At 30.8% G+C, this 25,719-nt stretch overlaps 7 protein-coding genes across 11 annotated transcripts; 2 read left to right on the top strand and 5 right to left on the bottom strand.

Annotated features, from left to right (window-relative positions):
- Positions 1 to 2,245: 2,245 nt before the first annotated feature.
- LOC145742253 (gamma-butyrobetaine dioxygenase-like) lies at positions 2,246 to 4,723 on the bottom strand. Its single transcript, XM_082560035.1, has 10 exons — positions 4,632 to 4,723; positions 3,980 to 4,119; positions 3,675 to 3,897; positions 3,520 to 3,589; positions 3,371 to 3,415; positions 3,167 to 3,288; positions 2,895 to 3,090; positions 2,713 to 2,835; positions 2,533 to 2,637; positions 2,246 to 2,408 (listed from the first exon to the last, which is right to left on the bottom strand). The coding sequence occupies exons 1-10, from the start codon at positions 4,715 to 4,717 to the stop codon at positions 2,301 to 2,303; spliced, it is 1,218 nt and encodes a 405-aa protein (XP_082416161.1). The 5' UTR covers positions 4,718 to 4,723; the 3' UTR covers positions 2,246 to 2,300.
- Positions 4,724 to 5,609: 886 nt separating this feature from the next.
- Positions 5,610 to 7,138, bottom strand: LOC145743549 (gamma-butyrobetaine dioxygenase-like). The gene is made up of 6 exons (XM_082561539.1): positions 7,105 to 7,138; positions 6,855 to 6,976; positions 6,477 to 6,672; positions 6,219 to 6,341; positions 5,946 to 6,050; positions 5,610 to 5,717 (listed from the first exon to the last, which is right to left on the bottom strand). Exons 2-6 carry the CDS (start codon positions 6,971 to 6,973, stop codon positions 5,610 to 5,612), a joined length of 651 nt encoding a protein of 216 aa, XP_082417665.1. The 5' UTR covers positions 6,974 to 6,976; positions 7,105 to 7,138.
- On the bottom strand, positions 7,093 to 8,451 carry LOC145742252 (gamma-butyrobetaine dioxygenase-like). Its single transcript, XM_082560034.1, has 5 exons — positions 8,363 to 8,451; positions 8,121 to 8,257; positions 7,443 to 7,686; positions 7,303 to 7,378; positions 7,093 to 7,149 (listed from the first exon to the last, which is right to left on the bottom strand). The coding sequence occupies exons 1-5, from the start codon at positions 8,449 to 8,451 to the stop codon at positions 7,093 to 7,095; spliced, it is 603 nt and encodes a 200-aa protein (XP_082416160.1).
- Positions 8,452 to 8,759: 308 nt separating this feature from the next.
- Positions 8,760 to 11,809, bottom strand: LOC145743377 (uncharacterized). Its single transcript, XM_082561323.1, has 9 exons — positions 11,687 to 11,809; positions 11,482 to 11,548; positions 11,068 to 11,391; positions 10,793 to 10,931; positions 10,354 to 10,574; positions 9,783 to 9,916; positions 9,502 to 9,673; positions 9,169 to 9,314; positions 8,760 to 9,049 (listed from the first exon to the last, which is right to left on the bottom strand). Exons 1-9 carry the CDS (start codon positions 11,807 to 11,809, stop codon positions 8,882 to 8,884), a joined length of 1,494 nt encoding a protein of 497 aa, XP_082417449.1. The 3' UTR covers positions 8,760 to 8,881.
- Positions 11,810 to 12,603: 794 nt separating this feature from the next.
- On the top strand, positions 12,604 to 15,084 carry LOC145741952 (L-threonine 3-dehydrogenase-like). The gene is made up of 8 exons (XM_082559656.1): positions 12,604 to 12,735; positions 12,941 to 13,022; positions 13,169 to 13,284; positions 13,368 to 13,465; positions 13,868 to 14,037; positions 14,206 to 14,420; positions 14,498 to 14,656; positions 14,749 to 15,084. Exons 1-8 carry the CDS (start codon positions 12,613 to 12,615, stop codon positions 14,860 to 14,862), a joined length of 1,077 nt encoding a protein of 358 aa, XP_082415782.1. The 5' UTR covers positions 12,604 to 12,612; the 3' UTR covers positions 14,863 to 15,084.
- A 568-nt stretch (positions 15,085 to 15,652) lies between these two features.
- Positions 15,653 to 22,338, top strand: LOC145741950 (uncharacterized). Of its 2 annotated transcripts, XM_082559650.1 has the most exons (18): positions 15,653 to 15,824; positions 15,940 to 16,219; positions 16,307 to 16,619; positions 16,692 to 16,955; positions 17,183 to 17,329; positions 17,517 to 17,563; positions 17,627 to 17,761; positions 17,903 to 18,016; positions 18,119 to 18,237; positions 18,334 to 18,443; positions 18,670 to 18,772; positions 18,925 to 19,092; positions 19,193 to 19,282; positions 19,381 to 19,449; positions 19,518 to 19,629; positions 19,699 to 19,796; positions 20,621 to 20,745; positions 21,227 to 22,338. In XM_082559650.1, the coding sequence occupies exons 1-18, from the start codon at positions 15,697 to 15,699 to the stop codon at positions 21,328 to 21,330; spliced, it is 2,526 nt and encodes an 841-aa protein (XP_082415776.1). In that variant the 5' UTR covers positions 15,653 to 15,696; the 3' UTR covers positions 21,331 to 22,338. The 2 variants fall into 2 exon arrangements, with proteins under 2 accessions (XP_082415776.1, XP_082415775.1); XM_082559649.1 differs by having other exon boundaries at positions 17,903 to 18,237.
- LOC145741951 (galactosylceramide sulfotransferase-like) lies at positions 21,417 to 25,420 on the bottom strand. Of its 4 annotated transcripts, XM_082559655.1 has the most exons (7): positions 25,291 to 25,397; positions 25,175 to 25,187; positions 24,314 to 24,385; positions 24,049 to 24,169; positions 23,179 to 23,293; positions 22,448 to 23,025; positions 21,422 to 22,344 (listed from the first exon to the last, which is right to left on the bottom strand). In XM_082559655.1, the coding sequence occupies exons 4-7, from the start codon at positions 24,088 to 24,090 to the stop codon at positions 21,991 to 21,993; spliced, it is 1,089 nt and encodes a 362-aa protein (XP_082415781.1). In that variant the 5' UTR covers positions 24,091 to 24,169; positions 24,314 to 24,385; positions 25,175 to 25,187; positions 25,291 to 25,397; the 3' UTR covers positions 21,422 to 21,990. The 4 variants fall into 4 exon arrangements, with proteins under 4 accessions (XP_082415779.1, XP_082415778.1, XP_082415781.1 ...); XM_082559653.1 differs by having other exon boundaries at positions 21,417 to 22,344; positions 24,314 to 25,187; positions 25,291 to 25,420; XM_082559652.1 differs by lacking the exon at positions 25,175 to 25,187 and having other exon boundaries at positions 21,421 to 22,344; positions 25,291 to 25,415.
- Positions 25,421 to 25,719: the final 299 nt, after the last annotated feature.

Genomic DNA, 25,719 nt, shown 5'->3' with positions numbered 1-25,719 from the left:
GTTGCTACTCCTTCCAAGCTAGTGGCGTGTTAAAGGTTAAACGGTGTTGTGTTTATATAGGCGAAACAGGACGACTTGTACTTATTTGCACGACAAACACCACCCGCAAAACGTTTAAAAATGACATGTTTTGTTGTTCAATTTTACCAAATTATGCACGTACACTCATTGTGGTTTGTAAAAGCAAGCATGCAATTCCCTGATTAGAATATGCAAAGTCATTATCGAAATGACGTTAAATCAATATGAGCCCCGTTTCTATGTCCTAAAATAAACTTGGACTTTTTATTGGACTTTGGCCTAACTTTTAGTTCAAGGCCCAGTTTTGTTTCAATGGCCATCTAGCGGGTTTTTATTAAAATGTTCGTTTTGTCGGTGTGTCAGGCTTAAAATTGTTTTTGGTTCAGTTATAAAACATCTTGTTGGAAGTTTTAGTACAAATATTAATAACTAACTGAATGTAAATCTGCTCAATGCAAAACAAGCTGTTTTATATCGTTTATTGTACGAAAAACACAAATTATTAGTTAGGATATTACCATATTGGAATTAAAAGTTTTCAAATATATAACATATTGCAAATCAAATTGACAAGTTGCCAATTGTATTTATTAGCTTTCTTTAAAAAGCTTTATTGTTCTTAGCTATTTATGTTTAACCACTTATACCATTTAACATACCATTTATACCATTTTATCCCACAAAAACAGATTCAAATGTGTTTAAACAAACTTAATAATGCTTCGTTTTTACTTGGCAGTCTGTAAAATTCAAACCATACAATTTGGCATTTTTATTGTCTGACAGATATTTGTAGGTGGTATTTTGTTAGATTACACATTTAAATAGACAGTTACCCGATTAATACGGCCATTATGGGTTTGGTGACCATGCCATAACATACTTAAAATCTTTATGTAAACATTATTACTTTTGACATGTTTTAAATCATTAAATTGATTTCGTCATTTTTTTATCGGCGCATAATTGTAATATTAATTGTATATCGTATTTATTATTTACTCTTATCAATGTGCAAAAAATTGAAATAAAATAAAAGTTATAATAAAAATAACAGTTTGTGTCAAACTATCCGCCTATATTTTACTGTTTAACTTGTGGTTTGGCATGTTTTAAAGTGTCTGTCGGCCAGGCAGCTTAACTGCTGTTTTAAAATGGATTAAACTTGTAATTATTTTTATTTACTAACCAAAAACTATTTAAATTTCATTCTACATCTTACTTTTATTCATTTGTTTGCTTTTTATCAGAAAAATATCGCTTAAACTAACAAAATTGGGTATGCGCTCACTAGCCTATATAGGTAAATTTGTTTTGAGTATTAGTTTATTGGGATATATTCCGGTTGAAATCATATCTTCGCTAAAATCCGACTGTTCTGTATTGTTAACCTTTTAAGTTAATAAAAGATTTGACTCCGTTTGCTGTTAAGCAACTTAGTAAAAATGTCTGACTAAGTTTAATAGTAAGCAACACACCAGAATAACCTTGTACGTCGTATATTTCACAGGCAAGAAATACTTCTGATGACCTCTGGTAATACGTTGGCGAGTCAATACGCAAAACACAATAAAATAAAGACTAATTATGAATTGTTACAGAATAAAATATTATTTCTTCAAACTATAAGTCATCATAACATACACTCCGCTCTACCGTTTGCGCGGCAACCGCTGCTATATCTCTCCGTCACCACTCTACCTCTATACTTTAAATCGCTCAACCATACATAATAACATATACGCTAATAGAAACTACTGTGAAAAAAGGGAAATAGCTTAGGAATGTGTTTGCGTGCGACGAGCAACCGATGCAAGCAGATAATGAACGCGTTGGTATGTCCGGTCGAGCACGACTTCAGGCCTATTTGAGCTATTTTTTGTAATAAAGTATAGCAATGCTACACAATTTAAGATTATTTTATTAATTGTAATAAGACAGGATATTCTATATCGCTTTATTCGTGTGCTTTACTGTAGCTAATCTTTTAGGGTTTTAACAATACCTTGGTCTCTAATATATCTAAAATATATGCCCATTATTTACACAATTCCATTTACATTACTTTTAACACTCAAAATTTAAACTAATGTGAATATTATGTAGCCTAGTGTAGTAGAATAAAAGTAAATATTAATAAGTAAATGTCTTTTGAAAGCAGAAGTAAACCGTAAGTCGTTATGAAGACATTTATCACAATTTAAATTGGTACAAGTTAATAAAAGAAAGGCTAGAAACTAATTACAATTTTTGTCTGTGTTATGAAAAAGGTAAGTTTTTTAAATTGAAGAATTGTTTCCTATTTTTGGTGGATCAACTTTTATCCCCAACTCATATGCGAGGGACATGTATCTTGATTTCACATCATCAGCTTTTAAGTAATTTCCCTTCAAAAAAATCGAGATAGGTTTATAGATAGATTAATTTTAATTGAGGTTTCAGCTTTCTATCGTACCTAATTATGCTATTAAAATATCGAGGTAAACAATGAATTTGTTAATTTTTACTAACCTTTAAATGTCTTACTCCTCCATTACTCTGAAAAGCTTCTCTTGCATGCAACATCCTCCTGTTGCTAAAACAAATCATATCACCTTTCTCCAGACGAAATCTAAACTAAAAAATAAACCCATTGGCAACCTGTAATTTTAGACCGCACTTAATTTTTATTTTTATTTTTTAGTTAAAAACCTGATATTGCTTTCTTCTTATAACCTTAAAAAGTGCTTTATGTGCCTTATAATAAGGGTCGACATCACATTCTTTAATTTGTGGTGGTGCCAAAATCGATGGTCCCCAGTTTACAGCAACGACCTAAAAATTTGTAAAAGTACAACTCTTATCCAACGTATTTTTATAGCACTTTAACTTACCTTTCCGTAATAGTCCAAAACAATGTTTCTTGTTGATGATTCTACATAAACACCTCTACTGTAATCGATTGTTGAATAAACAGTCGGAACGTTGCATAAGACTTTAAAATCTTCTGGTGATTCTTGTCTTAGAATGTCAACAGCTTGAAATAAATCGGCCAATACCGATTCACCCCCAGTAACACAAGCATCAAACCTAATTAAAAGGTTTGTCAATATTTCTATATATTTAAGGTTAAATTTTAATTGATTTTGGGTTGACTTAATGTTACCTTACAGCGTGAAGAAACTGATAGCCGGGTGGATTTTCGTACATTGGTTGATCTTGATGAAGTGGTAGTTTAAAGTTCGTGTAAGCTACGTTAACCTCCCCAATGTCTTTAATTTCGAAGGTCTAAATTTGTAAAAATATTTTTAAGTCACTGGCATATTTGACATTTTAGTAAAACGAAAAAAAATATACAAATGCATTTTACGTCTCCGTAATTTGTTTCTTCGAAATTAGAGATCTTTTTTGCTAACTGTAAAAGCAAAGTATATTAAAAATTAATTTGCGATATTTGTGGTCAAGATCCAAGGTATCAAAGTTATACTAGTCCTTAAATAGTTCTTTTAAAAAACTTACCACAAATCCTTCTTCAGATGGGACGTTCTTTATTAAACATAACCCATCTTCAACCAAATGTTTCACCCATCTAAAGATAAAATCGTTTTAAAATTCAAATCATCATTACTTTAATAAAACCAAAGCTATTAGAATAAAAAAAATCATTCGTATACTTGAACACGCCTTCATCCGAGTTATTAACTTCGTCGTATTGAAGTGTTGGGATGATATTAACCCCGCTTTCCTCTCTTTGCCTTAAGGTTTTGGTAATTACATCACGTTTGGCTAATTTATCCTCTAAACAATCTTCGCAATAACATTTTTCTCGAAGCCAGTCGATTGGCGCTATAGTCACGTGATCAGGAAACACTTCGTTGTTAAATATCACTTTCAGTGCTGGTAAAAATAAAGGAAACTATTACAGTATGTTGACGTTGTTATTAAGTGATCTTTATTATTGAAAATTTAATTTTTTTGCCTCTTGATGTTTTATCAATTGAAACTGAATTAATCATCATTTTATCAGGAAACTCAACAAAATCAACCAAATAAATTCCTGTTACAGTGCCACAACAACGAACGCATTGACAACTAAATCTTATCCATTTTGCATGAAACCTAATGAATAGCAATTTTAAAATCTATTAAAAAAATAATTTAAACTCGAGTAAAATGTTAAAGTTTTTTTTTTTTTTTTTTGTAAATATATCTTTATCCTCGATGTGGTAAAGTCGAATGCGCGACTTAAACATAGAGTAACATAAGTTACTCCGACCCAGTCTCGAGTTGCCTGTGGCAGTTTGGGATATTATAGAGACTATAATTGCCCGGTAATTATGCTGCTGATTAAGTGCTGGCTCAGCAGGAGTTCATACCGTTTATAGCGCCTTACTCAAGGGCGCTACAGCTTGAGATCAGTGGGGATTGAACCCACGACCTCATGGTAGTGTAGCAAGAGTTCTTATCACTACACCACGCTGCCGGTAAAGTAAGCATCATGTAGATAATCAAGTACAGACGTTTGCAAAAAGATTTATACATAGATATTAAAAAAAACATTTGGTAGCATTATATAATATCATATATCGCTGGAGTAATTTTTTTTTAAATTTTACCCTTATTAACCTCACCTGCTCACGTGATTATCATTCCATTGAACTTCAATTTTATTTTTATCCAAACTAATCTGAAACTTGACAATTTCATACGAAGACATTTTGGGTAACAAAATGTTGTTTTCCTATATGTTGTAACAATTTTTGGGTTTACAACGTTTTTGTTCTATGTAAAATATAACCAAGCATTGACCCTCGAAAACGTAAAGTACAGTTTTAATTTATTTCGAAAACTAAATTGTATAAGCCTGTAGCACTACTTGAAAATTTTAAACATTCGTGTAACTTTTCCTTTTACATTCACGAGATTATAGAGGCGTGTAACGGTTTGCAGCGGACCGAAACGAATTTGTAATAGATAGTACTAAAATACGGCATGCGGGAAGTTGCGAGCTGCGGTGGTAAACACACTATATCCGATATTTCAGTAAAATTGTATGTAATAACACCAGTTTACAGTTCTTGCGCAAAAAAACGTTTTTTGGGGGGGGGGTATTAAATATTCAAACCTTCGACTATGCGTTAACTATCGTATGGAAAAAGTCGGTTTAGCTTAAGGCTATATGCTTTCGTCTAGTTGTCATGCTTGCGGTAACATTACAGCACGCTACGAAAGCTATAAATTGGCAAACTTTGTAATTTTTTTGTAATACCGATAACATTAAATTTAAATTTGTTTTAACTTTAAAATGCAAATGGTAGGAAAACTAAAATGCACTGTATTCATTTTTTTGTTTGTAGCATAATTATATTTTATAATTTGTTAAATTGTGCATGTAAATCAAAAATCAATTACAGTCTTTTTATCTCGGTAAACATCGAAAAACATAAATATGCTCATTAAACAAAAGAAATAGTTTCCTTTAGGGGTGAGTTTTATTTGCACGCAGAAAATTTATAAAACAGTATGAATATTGTTAAATTGTGCTTTTTGAAGATTATGCTACTGTTAACTTTTCGTAAAAGATAAACATAGCAAAAATCTTAAAGGCTTTAAATGGATGAACTATTTCCAACTTTCGGTGGGGCTACTTTTACTCCAAGCTTGTGTGCCAATGTCATGTATTTACATTTAAGGTCGTCAGCTCTGACATAGCAACTCTAAACAAGTTAATATATATTTGAAAGCTATAAAGGAATTGGTTGCTTTGATAGTTTTCGAGTGTGAACCCATTTTTAAAAACGCACTATTTTTGATAGTTTTGAAAATGCTTAGAAGTAGAATGGGTTAATATTATAATTAAAAAAAAAACGGATTTTAATTTATTTGTCCTAAGTTGTTAATATACTAATGTAAATATTGAATGCACATTGTGCATTGTTACTTGCTTGTAAAAAGCGCATCCCCCCGTTGCTGTGAAATTCCTCCCTTGAATGCATCATTCGTCTATTACTGAAACAAAGCATATCTCCAGGTTGAAGTCGGTACTCTACCTAAACAAATGTTTAAGTTTTTAACTTTTTTCACAAAGTTTACAAACATAACATATGCCTTCACTCAATTGTTAATATTAAAAATGGAAGGAAGTCGTTTTTTTTAAAGGGACAGATTTTCTCAGATCATGTAAAAAAATCTCTTAGCCAACGAAAAACAAGTCAAACCTGATTTTCTTCACGTCGTATTACTTCGAAAAGTTTCTTGTGAGCCTTGTAGTATCTATCAACGTCACATTCTCTTACTTGGGCTGTAGTTAGCAACCCTGGGTGCCAGTTTACAGCAACAACCTAAATAAAAAAAACAATGCGACTAGTTTTAGTGCATACAAATAAGAATTTTTTGATTTATTTTTAAACCATTATCTGATCCTATTAAAATTTGACATTTTTTATCTTAAACCTTATTTAAGAGTTAAAATTTACCTTTCCAAAGTAGTCTAGTACTATATTGTACTTATAAGATTCGAAGTATATTTGTCGAGGATAGTCTACAGCCGTGAAGATCGATGGAACCTCGACAAGAGTTTGAAAATCATCGGGTGATTCTTTGCGAAGAATTTCAACAATTTGAAACAAATCGGTTAGCTTCGACTCACCCCCGGTAACGCATTCGTCAAACCTTAAAAAATAAACATTTAAATTTCGTTTTGTTTGTTTCGGCTTTGTGCGTGCACCTTCAAGAAAAATTGTGGCATAGTCAAAATTATTTATTGGCTTATGTAATCCGAGGCTTTACTAAATATTTTTTTCTATTCCAAAGTAAGTTTTTTAAAGATATAAAATATCTTCAAATTCACAAACTGTAAACAATGAAGAAACTGAATGCCGGGTGGAGTTTCATAGTTTGGTTGATCTTGATGTAAAGGCAGTTTATAATGAGTGTTTGCCGCATTCCATTCTCCGGTATCTTTTACGTCCATTACCTTTTTGTATTAACGAAACAAACTTAATACAATTACAGAATAAACACTTGCTGTATAACAGTGAGCCAGAAGAGTTAGTAAACACTTTATACTATATTCAAAGCTTACGCTAATCATTAACTTTTTACCTCACCAAAGTTTGAAACTTCCAAGTGTGAAACTTTTAATGCTAACTGAAAAAAATAAACAAGATAACTTATGATGTGCAAACACCAATTTTGTACAAGATTTAAGTTTGAATACCGTTCACTTTTTTTGAATTTTTTTTTGGTATTTAAACGATTTTTTTCTTACAAGTTTAACTTATTTGAAAGATTTACGTTTACCTCTTTCAAAACTCCGATTTCTGGTGGTACGTTTTTAACCAGGCAGAATCCCTCCTTCGCTATATATTTAATCCATCTACATTAATCGTTAAAAAAAATTGGTTAATTTGTTTTTTACCTCACAAAATAAATTTACATACTTAAAAGTTTCTTGTTCAGAATTTTCTATGTCTTTAAATTGAATTGTTGGAATATTCTGCATTCCTATCTCAGATCTTCGTTGTAACGATCTTGTGATGACGTCACTCTTGTCAATTTTGCCCAATAGGCACGAGTCACAATAGCATTTTTGCCTTAGCCAATCCGATGGAATTAAGGTGACGTGATCATGAAAAACCTCATCCTGATACTTAACTCGCAACTGATTTATTTCATTTGTCGTATCTGAGTAGTATTTTAAAGTGTTGTGTTACAGAGTTTTGCAATTTTGTAAGTGATGTATCTAGCACGTTAGTATGGTTGACACTAAATCACAAAATGGCTTTAGAACCTTTAAAAAATGTCTGTGGTACTCACAATTTAATTTTCAAAAATATTGGAAAATGATTAACATAAAAAATAGGTTACCTTTTTTTTGTATGACGTAGAAAGTACCAAGTAGCGTAGTGAATGTATACAAGCTAGTACTTTTTACGTCATCACAAACAGAGCTTCCCTTTTCTTTTTTTTAATTAATTTTTTTTAGGTTGTATAACATAAAAAAGTAGGTGAAATCATTTAAAGTTGCAATCATTTTTGTGTTTAGTGACACCAACTTTATTAAAATTTAAGTATAAAAATATCGCTAATATATGACTTTAAACAATTATCACACTAACCTTCAACCGTTTTCAACTTTGCTTCCGTCATAATTAAAGTGTCAGGAAATTTTCCAATGTCTAAGACATACACCCCAGGTACATCTGGTTTGCATTTATTACAAAAACAATTGAATCGCAACCATTTCGCGTGAAACCTGTCAAGAACAAAATTTGACAGAAAACTTTTGTAATAAAAATATGCGTTTAACTTAAATGCGTTTTTTTTTATGAAAATAGATAATTATTTAAATTAGATTTACCTTCCAATATGGCCATCTTTCCATTTAACTTCAATTTTGTTTCCGTCTAAACTAACTTGCAGTTTTGTGATAAAATTTTTCGCGGTCATTCTTTTTAAATTTATTTTAACGTAAACTCAAATTGAAACGAATTTTTAGCTATAAAATAAAAACCCTAGTTTAAATTACTTTAAAACCATGCTAAGAGAGGAGAATTTAAAAATTCAATTTATTTATTAATATACAGTTGAATTTATTAAGTCTGTGCTAGCTCTGAAAAAAAAAATCCAAATTCGACAAAAACAAAGTTCTCACAACGACTAATGTAAAAGGAAGGATTTAACGCAGGATGAAGCTGGTGTAATATCCTAAAAAAATAACTTATTCAAAAACACGACAGGCAGTCTGTTATGTTTGTCGTTTATTCCAGTACAAATTCCACATGCTTTTGCTACAATACGTTTACATTTTAAGAAAATCGAATTGCTTTTTATAAATAAAAATAAACAGTTTCTAAAAGTTTGTCTTGAAAAAATATTCTTATTTTTTTAATTCGGTTTGGTATTGCGACTCCAAGCTAAATTGCAAAACACCCAAAGCTTGCATCTCACGTGACAAATTTTCTGATGACGTCAGTATTTCAGTGACGTCACAACTTTCTTCATTTAATTTTGAACTTTGTTCGGATAGTTGTTGGCAACCAATAAGCTAAAAACAAGCGAAGTGTTTTTCTATATTATTTAGAATAAAAATATATGTTTTGTTTAGATTATTTATTTACCAAAATTACGTCAATATTTCAATAAATACAATTCAAATTTACTTACTTTGTTAAAAGTGAGGTTAGAAATATCATTCATTAAGTCATGACTTTCGACTAATATGTTTTCTAAATTATCAGGAACTATTACACTTTCTATTGGCAAAACATGACGACTGGCATCCATATTTTTGGCAAGCATACAATAATTTTCTAAAAAAATTTATTAAGAAGCAATTTATTTTAAATGAACTGATAAATCTTAGGAATTTATTCTAAAAATCACAACTTTAACATAGGCCTTTTATATTTAATGTTTTAAAAGTATGTTTTAAACAATTTTTTTTCCATATATATTACATTGATCTTCAGTTGTCCTGCCAAATATTTAGAAATCTACCTTTTACATCTTCCATTTTGTTGATTACAGGACCTAAAGCACTTCTCTGTGTATCAATAACTTGGTCCAACAATTTTTGGTTTTGCATCATTTTTACTTCTTTTTCATTTTCATAAACTTCTTCCCTTAATGCTTTGTTGGTTTCTTCTAAAATCGCCAGACTTTTCAGAGCCTATGTTTTTAAAAAAAAAGATGACATCACCCATACAAATTTGTGTTTATATGATAGCATAAGTTTAAAAATAATACACTGTAACATGTAGGTTTCTTGTTTAAACTACCTCATTATGTCTGGTAGTTGCAGATTCTGCAATTCTTGTTTGCAGATATTGGATTTGTAACAACCGGTTTCTTGACCATTCTAAATCATCTTGGGATATTTGAGATTTGTCTCGACTAGAGCTATGTTGAGGTTCTGAAATTAAATTTATTTCTTTTTATATTGTATACAAATCTTATGTTGAAAAAATAATGTTTCTTAAATACAGGCATACCATTTCTACCTAGGTTCTGAACAATAATGAAGTAACCGGCAGCGTGGTGTAGTGGTAAGAACACTTGCTACATTACACATGAGGTTGTGGGTTCAATCCCCACTGATCTCATGCTGTAGCGCCCTTAAGTAAGGTGCTATAAACGGTAAAAACTCCTGCTGAGCCAGCACTTAATCAGCAGCATAATTACCGGGCAATTATAGTCTCTATAATATCCCAAACTGCCACAGGCAACTCGAGACTGGGTCGGAGTAACTTATGTTACTCTATGTTTAAGTCGCGCATTCGACTTTCCCACATCGAGGATAAAGATATATCCAAAAAAAAAAATTTATACTTTTACCAATGAAAAATTTACTTTGTTGTTTTTTGCGTGACTCTGTAACTTCTATGTGTGACATTTCTGGTTGAAAGAGAGATTTAAAAGCAGCATATGGTGTTGACGCAATATTATTTAGCTTTTTAGTTGAGGCTGTTGCTGTGGATGATACTTTGGTATTGGATATATTTGGTTTAGGTAAATCTTTTTGTGGTTTGCGGTGAACTGAAGACTGTTGAGTTTTTCTTCTTTCAAAAGATCTAAAAGCATCAAATTTAGAGTTTGGAAATAATGAAAAAATCATTAAAAAAATTGACCATTTAATATAAAATAGTCAATTTTACTAGAATATTTAAAGATATGTTGGAAATTTTTTGATTTTTTTTTTAATTTTAAACATAATAAAAATTATTTATATAGGGCATATCTATTAAATTAAAAATCAACTTGTGAATCTATATCGAAAATATATGCTTACGGTTGCCGTTTCACAGAGGTATTTTTAGAAACACTAAGCCCCATGGAAGATTCCGAATTTGCAGAATTACCAGTTACTTTTGCTGCACTAGTTTTATAGCGAGACGAGACAACTTTTCCCTTTTTCTTTTTTTTCTTTTCTGTATATACAAAAAAATAAATAATATAAAAAATTATACAAATAACACAATAGGTATGTATTGAATTACATTGGAGTAAAAAAGATCATAAACATAATTGATACTAAAATTTCCAGAAGTGCTTACAAATATTTACCTGTTTGTATTTCACCATGCACAACATTATCTTTGATGGCGGTACTTTTAATTTGAGAGTTATCATTTTGGTCCGCAAAAACAGCTCTAGCAGTTGAGCTGCGGTCAATACTTCCACCAGCAATAAATGAACCAGAATCAGAATCCATAACCCTTCTTTGCAGATGACTTTTTGCACTAGATATATTAACTTTTCGAGGTCTGTCAATATGAACTTGGGAGCTGTTTGCTCTATGAGTAAAAACTTCCGAGAGTGTGTTGGCAGGTGAATGTGGAAGAATTTTAGGTTTTTTTGGTTGTTGAGATGTCATCTTAGCTGTATTTGCTTTAAAATAAGAAAAACTATTTTTTTATATTTGCACTGAACCAATATTTAATACTTATTCGAGTTTGCTAATTGTAATATTTTTCTCACCAAAAACTGTAGCGTTCGGAACAGTTTTATTTGGAATATTTTCAGTACTAGGATCTGTTCGAACGACCTATACATACATGTTAAGAAAAAATATTTTATTTTAGAAGTTTAGCAATTTTGACTTTAAGTTCTGTACAAAACTTATAACTTTAATTTAAGGGTTAAAACTATGCCAAAATTATAAGATAATAAAATTTTAAGAAACCGATGAGGAAAAATTGGTGCCTGAAGTCGACTGCAATGTTCCTTGTTGCAGTGGGTCTCTAGGTAGCTTGGTAACTATTTGATCGCCAACTGGAACGTACAAGCTTCGTTTTCTATCGTCCATTATAACTATTTGGATGACCCTAAAAACTTTTGATTATAAATTAAATAGTAACAGTTTGCATTTACCGCCAAATTGAAGTTGTAACTAAATTTGTCATTTAAGCAAAGTCTAGTTAATACTGGTTGTATTTTTATTAAATGATTTAAATTAAATAGACAATGTTTTATTAAGAAAATCATTTTTTTTTTTTTTTTTAAAAACAAAGTAGTAAAAAATTTATTTTTTGACAACACGTTTGTTTACAGAAAGAATAACATGCAGACATGTGAGGTTTATATCAATGCAATAAAATTTACTTTAAACACGTTGAAAGTATAAGCTGTTTGAAAAATATTGATTTATTAAATAATTTTTATATATCTTTATTTGAAATTTATTAAGTTTTTTGGTTATCTCACGTTCATTTGGGTTTTTTCAGTATAAAGTTTTAAAATAAAACCGGCAGCGTGGTGTAGTGGTAAGAACTCTTGCTACACTACACATGAGGTCGTGGGTTTAATCCCCACTGATTTCATGCTGTAGCGCCCTTGAGTAAGGCGCTATAAACGGTATGAACTCCTGCTGAGCCAGCACTTAATCAGCAGCATAATTACCGGGCAATTATAGTCTTTATAATATCTCAAACTGCCACAGGCAACTCGAGACTGGGTCGGAGTAACTTATGTTGCTCTATGTTTAAGTCGCGCATTCGACTTTCCCACATCAAGGATAAAGATATACAAAAAAAAAAAATAATCTCAGACATTTCTATATTTAAAAACTCGTGACGTCATAGAAATTTTTGGTTAATAAATTTTGTTAAAATGGAAACCATTCCAAACAAAATGAGATCTTTATTAAAAGAAACTGAAGGTGAGGGGTATGATTCAATCGAAATTCCAGTTCCAGTCCCAGTTAACGATGAAGTGTTAATTAAAGTAGTAAAGGTAAACTATTGTATTATCTGATTATACATATGTTTTTTGTTAATTATTAGCTCAATATAACAGACAACGAATGTTATATAAATGCATATATACATAAAGCTATGGTAATTTGTTCTTTTATAAATTTAAATTTATTTAAATATTTATTTTTATTTTTTTACCTTTTATTAAAAACCTCTTTTTAAACAACTTAAACTAATAAAAGGTTGCAATTTGTGGGTCTGATATTAATTTGTACAAATGGAATGACACAGCAAAAGTAATTGCATCTCTACCATTTACACCTGGTGAGTTTTAACATGTTTTTTAAAATTAAAAATTTTAATTTTAAACACAAAAAATATATATATTACTGTTGCACTTTGTACACTTAAGTAGATTTACAGTTAATAAATTTGTTCATTTAAGTCTAGTATTTTATTTATCAATAAAGGCCATGAAGCGGTTGGAATTGTGGTGGCTAAAGGACCAAATACAAAGTCTTTAAATATTTCTGACAAAGTTGCAATCGAAAATCATTTTTATTGTGGGAATTGTTATCAGTGTAAGGTAAAATTTTTTTTAATTTGTAAAGATTACACTTTAATGATAAAGATCTATAGAAGAGATTTTTAAAACAAATATTTTGATAGAGTGACAGGGGTGACATATGTAGCAATATGAGTCAATATGGTCATGGAAAAGGAACAGTTCATGGTGGATGTTCACAATATTCTATTGTTTGCGAAAAGTAAGGGCTTTTGTTTGTTTTTTATTTTTTTTGTATATATCTTTATCCTCGAAGTGAGAAGGTCAAATGCGCAACTTAAACAAAGAATAACAACTGTTACCCCAACCCAGTCTCGAGTTGTCTGTGGCAGTTTGGGATATTATAAATTATAATTACCCAATAATTATGCTGCTGTTTAAGTGCTGGCTCAGCAGGCGTTCATATCAATGATAGCGTCTTACTCAAGGGCGCCACAGCATGAGAGCAGTGGGAAATAAACCCATGTCCTCATGTGGTATAGCAAGTGTTCTTACCACTACACGAAGCTGCGGGTTTATGTTGTGGTGCGTTAACAACTTTTTATATTTAACAAATTGATTTGCTATATAAAAATGGGTTTATTAGTTTTGTTCATTGTTTAAGATACTGTTACAAGCTTGAGCACAATATAACAGACAACGAAGCAGTGTTGTTGGAGCCAATGGGTGTGGCTCATAACGCAATTGAACAACTTCAAGTTAAAGGTGAAAGAGTGTTGGTCATTGGATGTGGACCTGTGGGATTGTTAGCAGTAGCTTGCTCAAAAGCACTAGGTAATAAAAAAAATAAAAAGGTTTATCAAATCAAAATATTTATTTTGATAATTTACAATGAATAATATTAAATAAATATAGTCATGGGTTCATATTATTTAATTATCTTAGAATGTCTAAAATACCTAAGATTTTAGATTATTTTTTTCCAGTTGCATTATTTTAAAGGAGCCACCTCAGTTATTGCTGCAGACATTCTCGACTCGAGATTAAAACTCGCTACTCAAATGGGAGCCGATATCACGATAAATTCCCGCGATGGAGGAAGTGAGCACGTGAAACAGGAAGTGATGAGAATAACGGAAGGAGTTGGGATTGGGAGGATATGTGAAGCTAGTGGGGCTGCTATGATGTTAAACGGTTGTTTTTCGTACTTAAGAAAGGCAAGATTAGGTTTATTATTATATGATTACTTCTTTATTGCTATGGCTATACAACAATTTATATTTAATCATTTTAGGGTGGTAGAGTCTCAATACTGGGTCTTCCAAAGCAACCCTTGCACATAGAGAATGTTTTACAGGACATAGTGTTTAAAGCACTTACGCTTACCACAGTACATGGCAGAAGAATATTCCATACCTGGAAAGAATGTGAAAAACTTATCGCCGATGGCAAGGTTCGTTTTAATCGATTTTTAAGGTTATTAAGTTAGGTTGCGTATAGCTGTAGGGGTAAAAAGTAATTTTTACTAAAAATAATATTGTTTAGGTAAAGCCTGAGATAGTAGTTACTCACGATATACCAATGTCGGATTATAAATCTGCGTTTGATGCGCTGTTATCAGGCAAAGCATGTAAAATAGTTATGGATCCGCAATCATAAATTAAAAAATATTGCCGTTATTTTTCACTTAATTAAACGTATATTCATATAATAACAATTACTTAATTCGGGTGTCATATCATTTACTTCTTTTCTATTAATAAGTAAAAAGGTTTTTGCAACTGTATCTACTTACGTTTAAGCGATTTGCCAAATTAAATTAAATTTTTTGTAAATGTTAGTATTAATCATTTTTTTAATTAACAAAAAAAATTACCTTTATTTTTCTTGATAAGTGCAATAATCTTTTTACAGTAACCTTTTTTTTATGAAACAAAGTTTGTGGCATCTCTCTATCGTTAATTAAAAAAACTCGTTATAAATAAACCCTCTTATTGTTTAATTTTTCATTGTACTTTTCAGACGTTTTGAACAATATTTCACGGTTGAATTTAAATCAATCGCAGGTAAACCTTAACACAATTCTTAAGGTATCAGATAGCTACTCCGTTTTCCAACTCAATATACAACCTCACAATAACATAATAAAACAACTAATACTTTAATTAAGCGCATTTGAATCAACCTTAGTAGATATTTGTTTTGTTTGTGACTTTTAAGAAAGTGAAAAAGTTGTCCGGTAGATTTAGTTCAGTTTTACCTGTTTTGTAGTAAACATGTTAAATCAAGTAGTTATCGTTACATTATCCTATAGTTTAAGTATTAAGGCCCCTTTTAATAATGTAAGCGCAAACAGATAGGTTAAGTCGATGTTAGACGACATAAAACCAAAGCATTGAAAAGTTATCCATGTTAACATTTTCCTTTACAATGGATTTCATGTAGCAATTGTATTTAATATAAACAAGTTGTAAAGTCGTTAGGATATACAATATGTTGCCCGGTACATTGTATCCGAAGAAAACCTACGGAAGGTCGCTGTTTATAGGCGAATTTAAGTTAAACTCCGCTAATATTGCTAATGCTGAAATCAGCGAAACGAAAGCAGCACCAGTAACAGAGTAAGCTTTAAAGGCTGGTTGTTTTAAAATAGAGCATTTTTAGAGTAATTGTATCTTGTTGATACTGACAGTATATATTTGCTTAGTTTAATATCAATGTTTTTTTTTTCTTCAGAAAAAGTTTAGAGAAAGGTGAAGCGAACTCCGCCACTGCTGTCTCGTTAGCGCCAGCTGATGGTGAGAGTGATCCAGTTCGAGTGGCACAAAAAACTTTAACATATCGCGAAGATAGCAATGACAAAACAGGGAAAGAAGAAGACGTTAAAGTAGTTTGGAAAAAGTCTGCAAACCCGAGTACTGCGACAACAAAGTCGAAAAAGTTGTTGACAACAAAAGCCTTCTTTACACCAGCTGAAATTGTAGGCAAAGACTCTGACACAGAACCACAAGTAAAGGTATTTGACTTGTTATAATTTATGACAAAAAAATTGAAATTTTTTTCGAATTTAAATTTAAATGTAAAAAAAAATTTTGGTTGACAGGTTGTTGATTTACCAGTTTTGAAAGAAGAGTCCGATACCGAGGCAAACAAAGCAAACAAGAAGCCGAAACTTCAATTTTTATCGTCTCAACAAATTACTGGGAAGAAAACTAGCACTCACAAAGCACCTAAACTTAGTCCAAGGACAAAGAACTTACCCAAAATCGCGCCACATTCCCCTAAACCGACAATACACGAGACTGCAAAAAAGGTTGATGATAATAATCTACCACCAATTGAGATAAACGACCAGAATCAATCACGTGACACAGAAAAAGATTTAATCGAGGATAAAGAAAGCAAGGATCAGCCAGGTTTTTGTAAAATAAATTGTAACAGTAACGAGATATTTTTTTCTGGTAATTTTGAAATCTTTTCCTCAATAGTAACAACAAAATTTCCTTTGTCCCCGGAAATTCCAGTGACGTCAGAAGACCCACAAGTGAAGTCAGAGTACTCACAAGTGAAGTCAGAAGAACCACAAGTAAAGACAGAATCACCTCCATCTCCATCAGAGGACACTATAAAGGAAGAGGATCGTGATAGCGAGGAGAACAAGAGTTCGATTCAAGAGGAAACAGAATCTGTTACATCCAAAAGTCCAAGAGAAATTGTTATAAAACCATCAGAGTTAGCTGCATACAGTGAAAGTAAATATATTTTTTGTCACTTAAAAGTCAAATCTAAAAAATAACTTTTTTAAATACAATTGTACATTTATTTTAATATGGGTTTTTTAACTTGGTTTTAAGATGACGTATTCTAAAATATTTTTTTTTTGTTTTCTTCTGGTTTGAGAAACGCATATCCAATGCAACATAAACTAACATTTTTATAATCTTTAGTAAAAAAATCTATAAAATCTAGTGTATTGCAGAATTTATCGTTGATGACAAAAACCCAGAAAGTGTTCTTGAACCAGACGTTGTAGCTGACATTAAGAGAGGCTTAGCCGAAAAGGGAATTATTGTATTACCCCCTAGTTTAACTCCAGAGCCCCAAACATTATCCCAACTCCAAGAAGGTAAAGTTATAGTCATACTTTTTTTTTATATGTTTGTAACCTTAGAATTGAAGCTGTCATTCATTTTATCAAGCTCTAGTAAACGTGTTTTGAAGTGTATGATTTTTGTGTTAAAACAGCTTATTTTGTAGTTAGAATTAAGTTTACTTTTAAAATAATTAAAACAAATAATTTGTTTGTTCCGCAGAAGACGACGAAGCTGTTAGCAAGGGAACCTTATCGGAACTAGAACAAGTAAATCAATTATAAATATCAAAAATCAAAAATGTTTTAAATTTTTTTTTATTCTTGATGCAGAATTTGGAAAGTACTTTAGATAAGTTCGACAAGAGAGAAGGTTTTAAAACAAATAAATCTTTCGAAATTCGAAGACTACAAGCAAAAGCCGAACGAAGAAAGGAGGAAAAGAGAAGAGCTATATTTGGATCAAGAGTAAAAACTAAATTAAATTTTACAAATAAGAAGCATTCTTAAATATAATGACAAATAACTAATTTTGTCAACTCTTAACATGTTTTATAAAATACAAGATTACTTATTATTGGGTTTTAAAGAGAATTTTTTTAATTACAGTATCATCGACTTAAATCAAAAGGTGAACCCATTCACAACATGGCGGCTCCTGACGTCACTAGCAAGACTCTTAAAAGTGTTTTAAAACCCCCAACCCCACCTACTGGAGAAGACGTAAAAATGCATTTTTTCAACACTAAACTCAAATACTTATTTTTTCTTTTTCTTAAATTTTTCAATTTTTTTTGGATTTGTTTTTTTAATATGTTATTACAGAACACCAAATCTTCGTCTCCTGCTAACGGAAAGTCGAGGTCTATGGTTCGAATACGCGATCCGGAGTTTGATTATCAGGAATATACTGATGTTGAACTTGAATCCGACGAAATGGACAGGTTAAAAAAGTATTTTAAAAACATATTTTTAATTCTTATGCGTCGTAATGTAAAATATTAAATTCAGTCAAAGCTAAGCTAGTTTTCTAATTTTAGCAATCGCGCCAATACGTCGCTGTCCTACTCTGACTTAACAACTCATTCCGACTCATCAAGCGACCTTTCGACGATGAGTACCACTACAGTTGACGCGTTCGACCGTGAACGTAAGTAATATATGTTACGTCATTTTAAAACAAGACCACTACAAGACCACTGCATATTATTAACTTAAAAATCTTTTAAAAAAAAAAAAATTTTAAATCTTCAATATTTAAATTTTTTTTTTAAGTTTAATATTTTTACATTTAAAAATCAATATTTTTTAAAGCTTAAGAACCAAAAAGTTTAATACATGGCAACTTATTTTATTTTAATGCACTTTTAATAAAGTAAGTAGTGATGATACGTCATCAGAAGATAGCGATATTCATCGACTTTATGACGAAATCGACAACCTCAGTCCTTCACGTCAAGGTTATAACGAGGATAATAGGTAAAAGTTATCATTTATTTATGCTGTTTATTATAGAGTAAATTATTAAGTAAATAGGGGCGGCTATTGCTTGGCCGTGATTCGAAAAATATTAAAATTTTATTATTCTTTGTTTTGTTTATATTTTTTTTCAAGATTTGAAGTTTTTTTAGGCGTGAAAATTTTTCGAGAGAATCCCGGAGGTCCCGGGCACAGTCTGGAACCTCAATGGTGACCAAACGTTCCAGCTTGCACCTTAATCCGGACCCCAACTACACACAAAACCCACATTTTGTGAAATCGTTTCAGGATCGACCTATGCACTTGTTTGATTCTATGAGGTAATTCTAGTGCAATGATTTTTTAGTCCACAGTAAACCAATATTACTAGCAATGCTATATATAAAACTGATAATTTAACTGTAAGTCAATATTTATTAGACAAGAAAAACGAAGTCGTCATAAGACACGTGACCCACTTAATCAATTCAATGTTGAAGGCACAAGTTTCAATGAAGAAAACGAGACTGGGTAAGATTTTTCTTTCTTTGTTTTTTTTTTTTATTTTGTGGTAAAAAAGGTAATGCAAAAACTAAATTCTATGTGATTTTTTTCACTTGAACGTCAAGTCGTCTACACAGTCGCCATAAAAAACATAAAAGACAAGCTAAAAACGACAATAAGCATGCTGAAAAAAGGTAATTAATTAAAAATTTTTAAATAAATTAACGAAAAAATAAACATACAAAGTTTAATTTATTTTTAGTGTTCGTTCTACCAACATGGCTTTCGGTCCATCTGTTTTTCCTATTCTACAACTTCCTAATAACGGAAGTGCAAATTATACAAGGAAAGAATGGAAAAAAAGAGTAGCGAAAGTCAGATTTTAAATATCATTTTAAAACCTCTTTGAATCGGTTTGAAAAAATAAAAACGATTATTTTTAGTTTTTTGAGACATCGTACGCAGCTAGAAATTCAAGCAATAAAACAAGCAATAAAGATGTCGAAGGGCAGCATGAAAATGCTGAAATAACCAATAAATGGTATGTTCAGAAAAATTGTTTGATTTTAAACGTACACAGGACACTTTTTCTTAAGTATGGCATTCATACAGATAATTATGGTTCGAAATCTTAGATTTCGAAACATATTGTTATTGTCCGTATATTTATTTTTATTCTTACTAATCCGAATTTTGAAATCGAATAACTTTTGATTTTGTGTATATTAATTTTTAAAATTTAAGTATGTTGTTTATTATCATATTGTGTTTCAATCCTCCTATTTTGATAATTTAAATATTATTAATTAGTAATTAATAGGTGTTTGTTTATTAAAATTTAGAGATCGTTATTAAGTTTTCAAATTTTGGTCAGTTATATATCCTAATATGAATAACTCGAAAATGAATTAAAAATTTAATTTTTGTTTGTTTATTATATTTAAATTCTTGTTTGTTTATTAAAAATTAAAGTTTGATATTAATCATTTAAAATTTAATATAATGTATTTTATGATATTAGTAATTAAAATACATGTTTAAAAAATAAGTTTTGTTTGTTTATTTTATTTAAATGCTTGTTTATTTATTAAAAATCAAAAATCAATTTTGGGAATTTAAAATTTAGTAAAGTGTATATCTTGATATTATCAATATAGAACTGGGTTAAAAAATTAATTTTATTTGTATAATATATATAAATGCTTGTTTGTTTATTAAAAATCAAAGATATGTAATATTCTTAGTTAAGGTGTAAGCATATTTTTTTATTTATAAAAATTTATGCTAAACGTATTCAAATAATTTCGAACCATATTTTATTTATCAAATAAATCTAGTTTTAAACGAATTGGTTTTGTTATTAAGCTGCCAAAGGCTTTACAATTTCCTGGATTGCTCACAAAAGTCGCTGTTGAGTCATGTGCTTTGGATAATGATTCCGACTGTTTTAATATCATCCGGCCTTCTGTTCATCGTACTTGTAACAACCAGTAAGTCAATATTGCAAAATATTATAAATTATTTAGTACGTTTAAGCAACCTGTCAAGAAGCAACATGTTTACATGAACATTTATTGATACTGTCAATAAATGTTCATATAAATAATATATGTTCATGTATAATATGTTAAGCCCATAACTTATACAAACTTTAAGACTTGTATAAATATATTTTCCAAACAATTTGTTAAATAAATTTTAACAAATAACTTTTAAGATGATATTGAGTAGCCTAATTGAAATTGCAACTTTATTAATTCCGGTTCATGCATAATTGAGTGGGATCATGTACATCCATAAAATTAAATTTTAATAATGCAATAGGAAAAATTCAAAAGAAGCTTTTGTATGAACTAAAAAAATCCATCTTTTTTTTTTTCGGCGGTAAACAAATAGTTTTTATTTGGAAAAATGGTATTTTAATCGACAACCCAAAAAATGTTTGCATTACTCTATATAATCTTGTTTTAGGGGTGTTTGAAATTGAAGCTGAAAGTTTAGCTGATGTCAATTCAAATTTAACAAGGACCATTTCAGAAAATACCAAAACTAAATCTGTTTGGAGCGGAACATAAAATTGTAAACTAAAAAACGCTTTTTTTATTTAATAAACAATGCAATATGTTTTTTAAATCAACTTGCGGGCATTGCCATTTAATATGTATGCCCTGAAGGATTTTAAATACGTAAACCTAAAAAGTTAGTTCTGTACCTCTAGTGTTGTTTATAATTCCAAAGCGGTTAAATCTTTTTTATTAAATAATATATTAGCGTTGCGCAGACGTTACCTTGGATATATACGGTGTATAAGCGAAAAACAAATTTTCGCCCAGTGGTCATTAATAAATATTTAAAATATAGCATACAGTTGTTAAATACATAACTCCCAATCTGAAAAAGATACGTTATATTATTTAAAATAATGTTTAGCGTAATACAATTATAGTCAAACGTTTAAAAGACACCATAATTTTTTTTAAATCAGAAGATTTTTTTACTAAGATTAAAATAAACAACGATAAAATTGAAAAATGCGCATCGTACGGGTAAAAAAAAGCAATTATTTAATGGCACCTAGTATATAGATTCGCAATACATTTTGCCAGTCCTCTATTTCTTGTTTATCAACAGACCAAACCTTTGATTACAGACCTTTGATCTTACAATTAAGTGAATCGGTTTGCATAGTTTAAAATTTACTTAAATTAATTATTTCGTTTGCAACCATTTTTTCTTTAAAATCTCGGTCCCATTATGTTTTTAATTTTTTCTATAACTCTTCCTACCGATCGTAATATTTTTATTTGTTTGTACTTCGTAGCTTGCCAAGTTAAAGCTTTAACTGTAAAAGTGTTTTCTGGAATAATTAACTGCCTACAAGTTTTGTTAAACGCGGCTTCGCGTCTTAAATTGTATCCCATCACGGCGACGTTTTTTGGCTTGAAAATTGTTTTTCTTAAGCTTGCGTCTTTAACGCTTTTTGAGTCAACAGCCTTTCCACCCTCGATGCAGTATGCTGTGATGTCAGCATTTATTTGCTGAAGTCGTTCAACTTTTTCAGCCATTCGTTCAACGCCGTACTCGTTTACCTAAAATAAACACAACTATTTAATATTTTGCATGTTATTTAGTTTAATAGAAAATTATTAATCTCTTTAAATTGCTAAGTTGAAGAAAAAAAAGCTGTTTTACTTTGCGCCAAAGGGTTGAATTGAAATGATCAAAAATGGCGGCGTCGGCTTTGTTCCACATTCGCGACTTCTGCCGAATTCTTTCCGTATTAGAGACATTAGACTTGTCTGTGTTTCTGGCGTTTAAAGTCAAGCAAGCCATTTCTTCGAGGCTCCAACACATGGTCTCACTTAACAAAACCGCAGATTCCAGAAAATGGTCTGCAACCATAACAAAATCGAATCTTTTGTCGATCTCTGCCAATGCATTTTTTATATATTCGTCCTTTTCGATTTGATTGTTGTAACCAAAGTCAAAAAAAGTCGGATTTTTTGTAAAATTTGAATACGGAGAAATTTTAGGAGTTTTAAAGTAAAGTTTTGCGTTGTCAAGCCACAGCTCGCAGGCATTAGGATCGTTTTGTTTAACCCGCTGAAAAGCGGGAACAATCGGCCAAAAATACTCGAACACGGACTGAAACAGCGACCCAGGCTCTCGCACAATGCTGACATAGTAGGAGGTATTTCTTGGCATAATTGAAGAAACTGCGGAATCGTTATAGCGCATGTGGTGACACAGCAGGTTGTATTCATTCATGTCTGAAATTTCAACATTAAACATAATGTAGCTTGGTTTTATTAAAGAAACATTACGGCCTTTTAAAATTAAATAAAAGTTTTGTAATTTAGCCTATGTTTGTGTAGCACTGAAATATTTCTCAATTGTTCTTTATTAAGCAAATAACAACTTACTTTCAAATTCAATTACACTTTTAATGTCGAAGTAGTGGGGGTAGTCAAAATCATGTTTATTATTCGGTAAAACGATTTTCCACTCTTTGGCCAATGCTTGTCTCATTAAAATATTCTAAAATAACAAACTAGTTAATTTGTATATAGTACCACAGAAACAAGTGATTTTATATTTAATTATAAACAATGCACCTATTTTTTTGTATATATCTTTATTCTCAATGTGGGAAGGTCGAATGCGCGACCTTGACATAGAGTAACATCAGTTACCACGAACGGCCCAGTCTGGACGTGCCTTTGACAGTTTCTAATATTATATATTATATTTGGCCAATAATTAAGCTGCTGATCAAGTGCTAGCTTAGCAGGAGTTTATACCGTTTATAGCGATATGGGAGTTTATACCGTTTCTTTAGGGATTGAACCCAGGACCTCATGTAGTGTAGGAAGTGTATTTAAACGCATAATTTCTTTGTTTACATACCAGACCAAATGAGGTTATTGCGCCATGCCTTCAAAACAAACCCACCAACTTGCACAATAACGGAAGCCGCCTTACTCTGAGGTAAATTAACATTCTATTAGGATTTATAGGCAACAATTTTTGTTTACTACGTGGGACAAGTTATAGCAAAGCATAAGTATGCAACTCCTACTACTATTACGGTTATGAATCTTCTCCTACGGTTTATTGATATGCAGTGTAACATGATTGTGATACAACACTGTTTGGCACTTTTTAATTATTCGAATTGCATCCTGTTTTGATTTTTTTTCATAGGAACATGTAGAACTCTTGGTTTAGAAATATTCTATGAGAGATAATAAAGTATTGCATTGGAAAGTTAAGAACAAGTCATATAAACCAACCTGCACTGCGGTACTGGCAGTTTTGTGCGTCTTAAGAAACATAACATTGGGCCTTGATGTTTTGCATTCTTCAATGTTTGAAATTATGGTTGACGTTTGAATAAAATTGGTATCGTTAAAGCTGAAACACAAACAAGCAACATTTTATTAAATAAATGTAAGCCAAATTTTTAAATATGTATATTTATTTTTATTGGATATCAACATTTTTCACTGCTTGGTTTAGTTTAAAACTCTTTACGCGTAACTACAGCTACTTAAGTACCTTAAACTTGGGGTTTTTGTACCAACGACTGAAGTTGTGTGACCATGCTTCGCTTTTGAATTCTTTTCAATACTGGAAAATAAAATAGTAAAGTTATTTTTACAAATTATATATGCTTTTACATATGTCTTTAAGTCTTGGGCATATACAATCACCGCCTGCGTGTTAATTTTAGGAAGTGGCATGGCTTGTAGGTTTTTAGAATACTTAAAATACTTTTCGCTTTCTAACTACGTACAGGTAGTTTCAAGAAACGCCGCAAGCGAATACTTAAAATACTTTTCGCTTTCTAACTACGTACAGGTAGTTTCAAGAAACGCCGCAAGCGTTTTAACACGTGGTAAATCTTAGTTAAATTAACAAGCCCACAAAATCTTATTCTTATCTCATAAAAAAGAAAGCTTATTAAACTTAATGAAACTTAATTAATTTAATGTAAAATTGTTTTATATTGTGAAGAACTGTGATGCTACATGACGTAGTTATTATTTATTTAGTTTTTTCTCTAGGGTGCTGATATAACTTCTTAAGAATTCAATTAAGTACTTTTGGCGCCAAATGTTGGTTGGCACAATTTCCATTACCAAACATTATATTAAAGTTATAATATAGAGTAACGTCAGTTGTCGACTTTAAACATGCCGTGAAATTAATAAGCAGCATTGTTAACTAAAAAAACGATCAAATAGAATATATAACATAAGTGTTAAAACTCCTAAACAACTGTTTGTAGCATAGGAAGTTATTTCCTGATGGATTAATTGGCTCAAAAAGTCAATGTCTAGCACATGCAACTAATTTTATGATACCACCTTCCTGTACAGTGTAAGTGTGGAAAGATCTAAATGCACTTTGACATACCGTATTTTCCATTCTGCGGTACATACAGTACATATGAATTATAAATAAGCTTTTGTTTATCAACTTATACAGTCAGACAGTTATCTACGAAAAAAATATCGTGTTTGTTGTTTTACCTCATTGTTTTCCATTTTGATTGGTAAAAGTATATTGGCTGTTGACTAAACATTATTGTCAACAAAGTAAAAATACACAACAACAATATAATGCTGCGATGTCGTCTGATCATTTTTAACACCCTATCGCTACAATGTGACAGAATTTCAAAATTCAATTTATTTTAGTATAATGTAACATATAGTTCATTTACTTTTTTGTTTTCTAAAAACTATCTTTAAAATAACAGACTGGCTGACTGGGCGGAAACTTACTTAGTTTGAGCTTGTAAAAGTGTGACACTAAAAAGCTTGAGCTTGTGCCATATTAGTTAATCATTTTTAAACGCCCTAATTCGTATAGGAAACCTTTAATAAGACCATGTAACAAATAACATAGTTTATGTTTATTAACTTCTTCAAGTAAACTAACAGTACATTAGCAGATTA

Source organism: Corella eumyota, chromosome 2 (assembly GCF_963082875.1).
Source record: "Corella eumyota chromosome 2, kaCorEumy4.1, whole genome shotgun sequence".
Taxonomy (NCBI): domain Eukaryota; kingdom Metazoa; phylum Chordata; class Ascidiacea; order Phlebobranchia; family Corellidae; genus Corella; species Corella eumyota.
This window is presented reverse-complemented; position numbering and strand designations above follow the sequence as displayed.

Bases quoted from the DNA above. Each gene is read 5' to 3' on its own strand.
- LOC145743549 (XM_082561539.1), bottom strand. From the start codon at position 6,973: ATGGACGTAAAAGATACCGGAGAATGGAATGCGGCAAACACTCATTAT. The intron at 6,051-6,218 runs GTTTGACTTGTT...ACATTTGTTTAG, and splicing joins TACGACGTGAAGAAAATCAG to GTAGAGTACCGACTTCAACC. The intron at 5,718-5,945 runs GCAAGTAACAAT...TAACTTGTTTAG, and splicing joins GGGGGATGCGCTTTTTACAA to AGTTGCTATGTCAGAGCTGA.
- LOC145742252 (XM_082560034.1), bottom strand. From the start codon at position 8,451: ATGACCGCGAAAAATTTTATCACAAAACTGCAAGTTAGTTTAGACGGA. The intron at 7,379-7,442 runs GTATGTAAATTT...CGATTAATGTAG, and splicing joins TCTGAACAAGAAACTTTTAA to ATGGATTAAATATATAGCGA. The intron at 7,150-7,302 runs GTAAACGTAAAT...TATTTTTTTCAG, and splicing joins AAATCGGAGTTTTGAAAGAG to TTAGCATTAAAAGTTTCACA.
- LOC145741951 (XM_082559653.1), bottom strand. From the start codon at position 24,498: ATGCCACTTCCTAAAATTAACACGCAGGCGGTGATTGTATATGCCCAA. The intron at 24,170-24,313 runs GTACTTAAGTAG...TTTGTGTTTCAG, and splicing joins ACAAAAACCCCAAGTTTAAG to CTTTAACGATACCAATTTTA. The intron at 22,345-22,447 runs GTAAAACAGCTT...TGTTTATTTTAG, and splicing joins ATTCAACCCTTTGGCGCAAA to GTAAACGAGTACGGCGTTGA.
- LOC145742253 (XM_082560035.1), bottom strand. From the start codon at position 4,717: ATGTCTTCGTATGAAATTGTCAAGTTTCAGATTAGTTTGGATAAAAAT. The intron at 3,416-3,519 runs GTAAGTTTTTTA...TTGCTTTTACAG, and splicing joins CATCTGAAGAAGGATTTGTG to TTAGCAAAAAAGATCTCTAA. The intron at 3,091-3,166 runs GTAACATTAAGT...CCTTTTAATTAG, and splicing joins CAGTTTCTTCACGCTGTAAG to GTTTGATGCTTGTGTTACTG.
- LOC145741950 (XM_082559649.1), top strand. From the start codon at position 15,697: ATGTTGCCCGGTACATTGTATCCGAAGAAAACCTACGGAAGGTCGCTG. The intron at 17,762-17,902 runs GTAAAAACTAAA...TTTTAATTACAG, and splicing joins GAGCTATATTTGGATCAAGA to TATCATCGACTTAAATCAAA. The intron at 19,093-19,192 runs GTAATTCTAGTG...AATATTTATTAG, and splicing joins CACTTGTTTGATTCTATGAG to ACAAGAAAAACGAAGTCGTC.
- LOC145743377 (XM_082561323.1), bottom strand. From the start codon at position 11,809: ATGGACGATAGAAAACGAAGCTTGTACGTTCCAGTTGGCGATCAAATA. The intron at 10,575-10,792 runs GTAAGCATATAT...TGATGCTTTTAG, and splicing joins ACCTCTGTGAAACGGCAACC to ATCTTTTGAAAGAAGAAAAA. The intron at 9,917-10,353 runs GTAAATTTTTCA...ATTTAATTTCAG, and splicing joins GTCACGCAAAAAACAACAAA to AACCTCAACATAGCTCTAGT.
- LOC145741952 (XM_082559656.1), top strand. From the start codon at position 12,613: ATGGAAACCATTCCAAACAAAATGAGATCTTTATTAAAAGAAACTGAA. The intron at 13,023-13,168 runs GTGAGTTTTAAC...TTATCAATAAAG, and splicing joins ATCTCTACCATTTACACCTG to GCCATGAAGCGGTTGGAATT. The intron at 14,038-14,205 runs GTAATAAAAAAA...ATTATTTTAAAG, and splicing joins AGCTTGCTCAAAAGCACTAG to GAGCCACCTCAGTTATTGCT.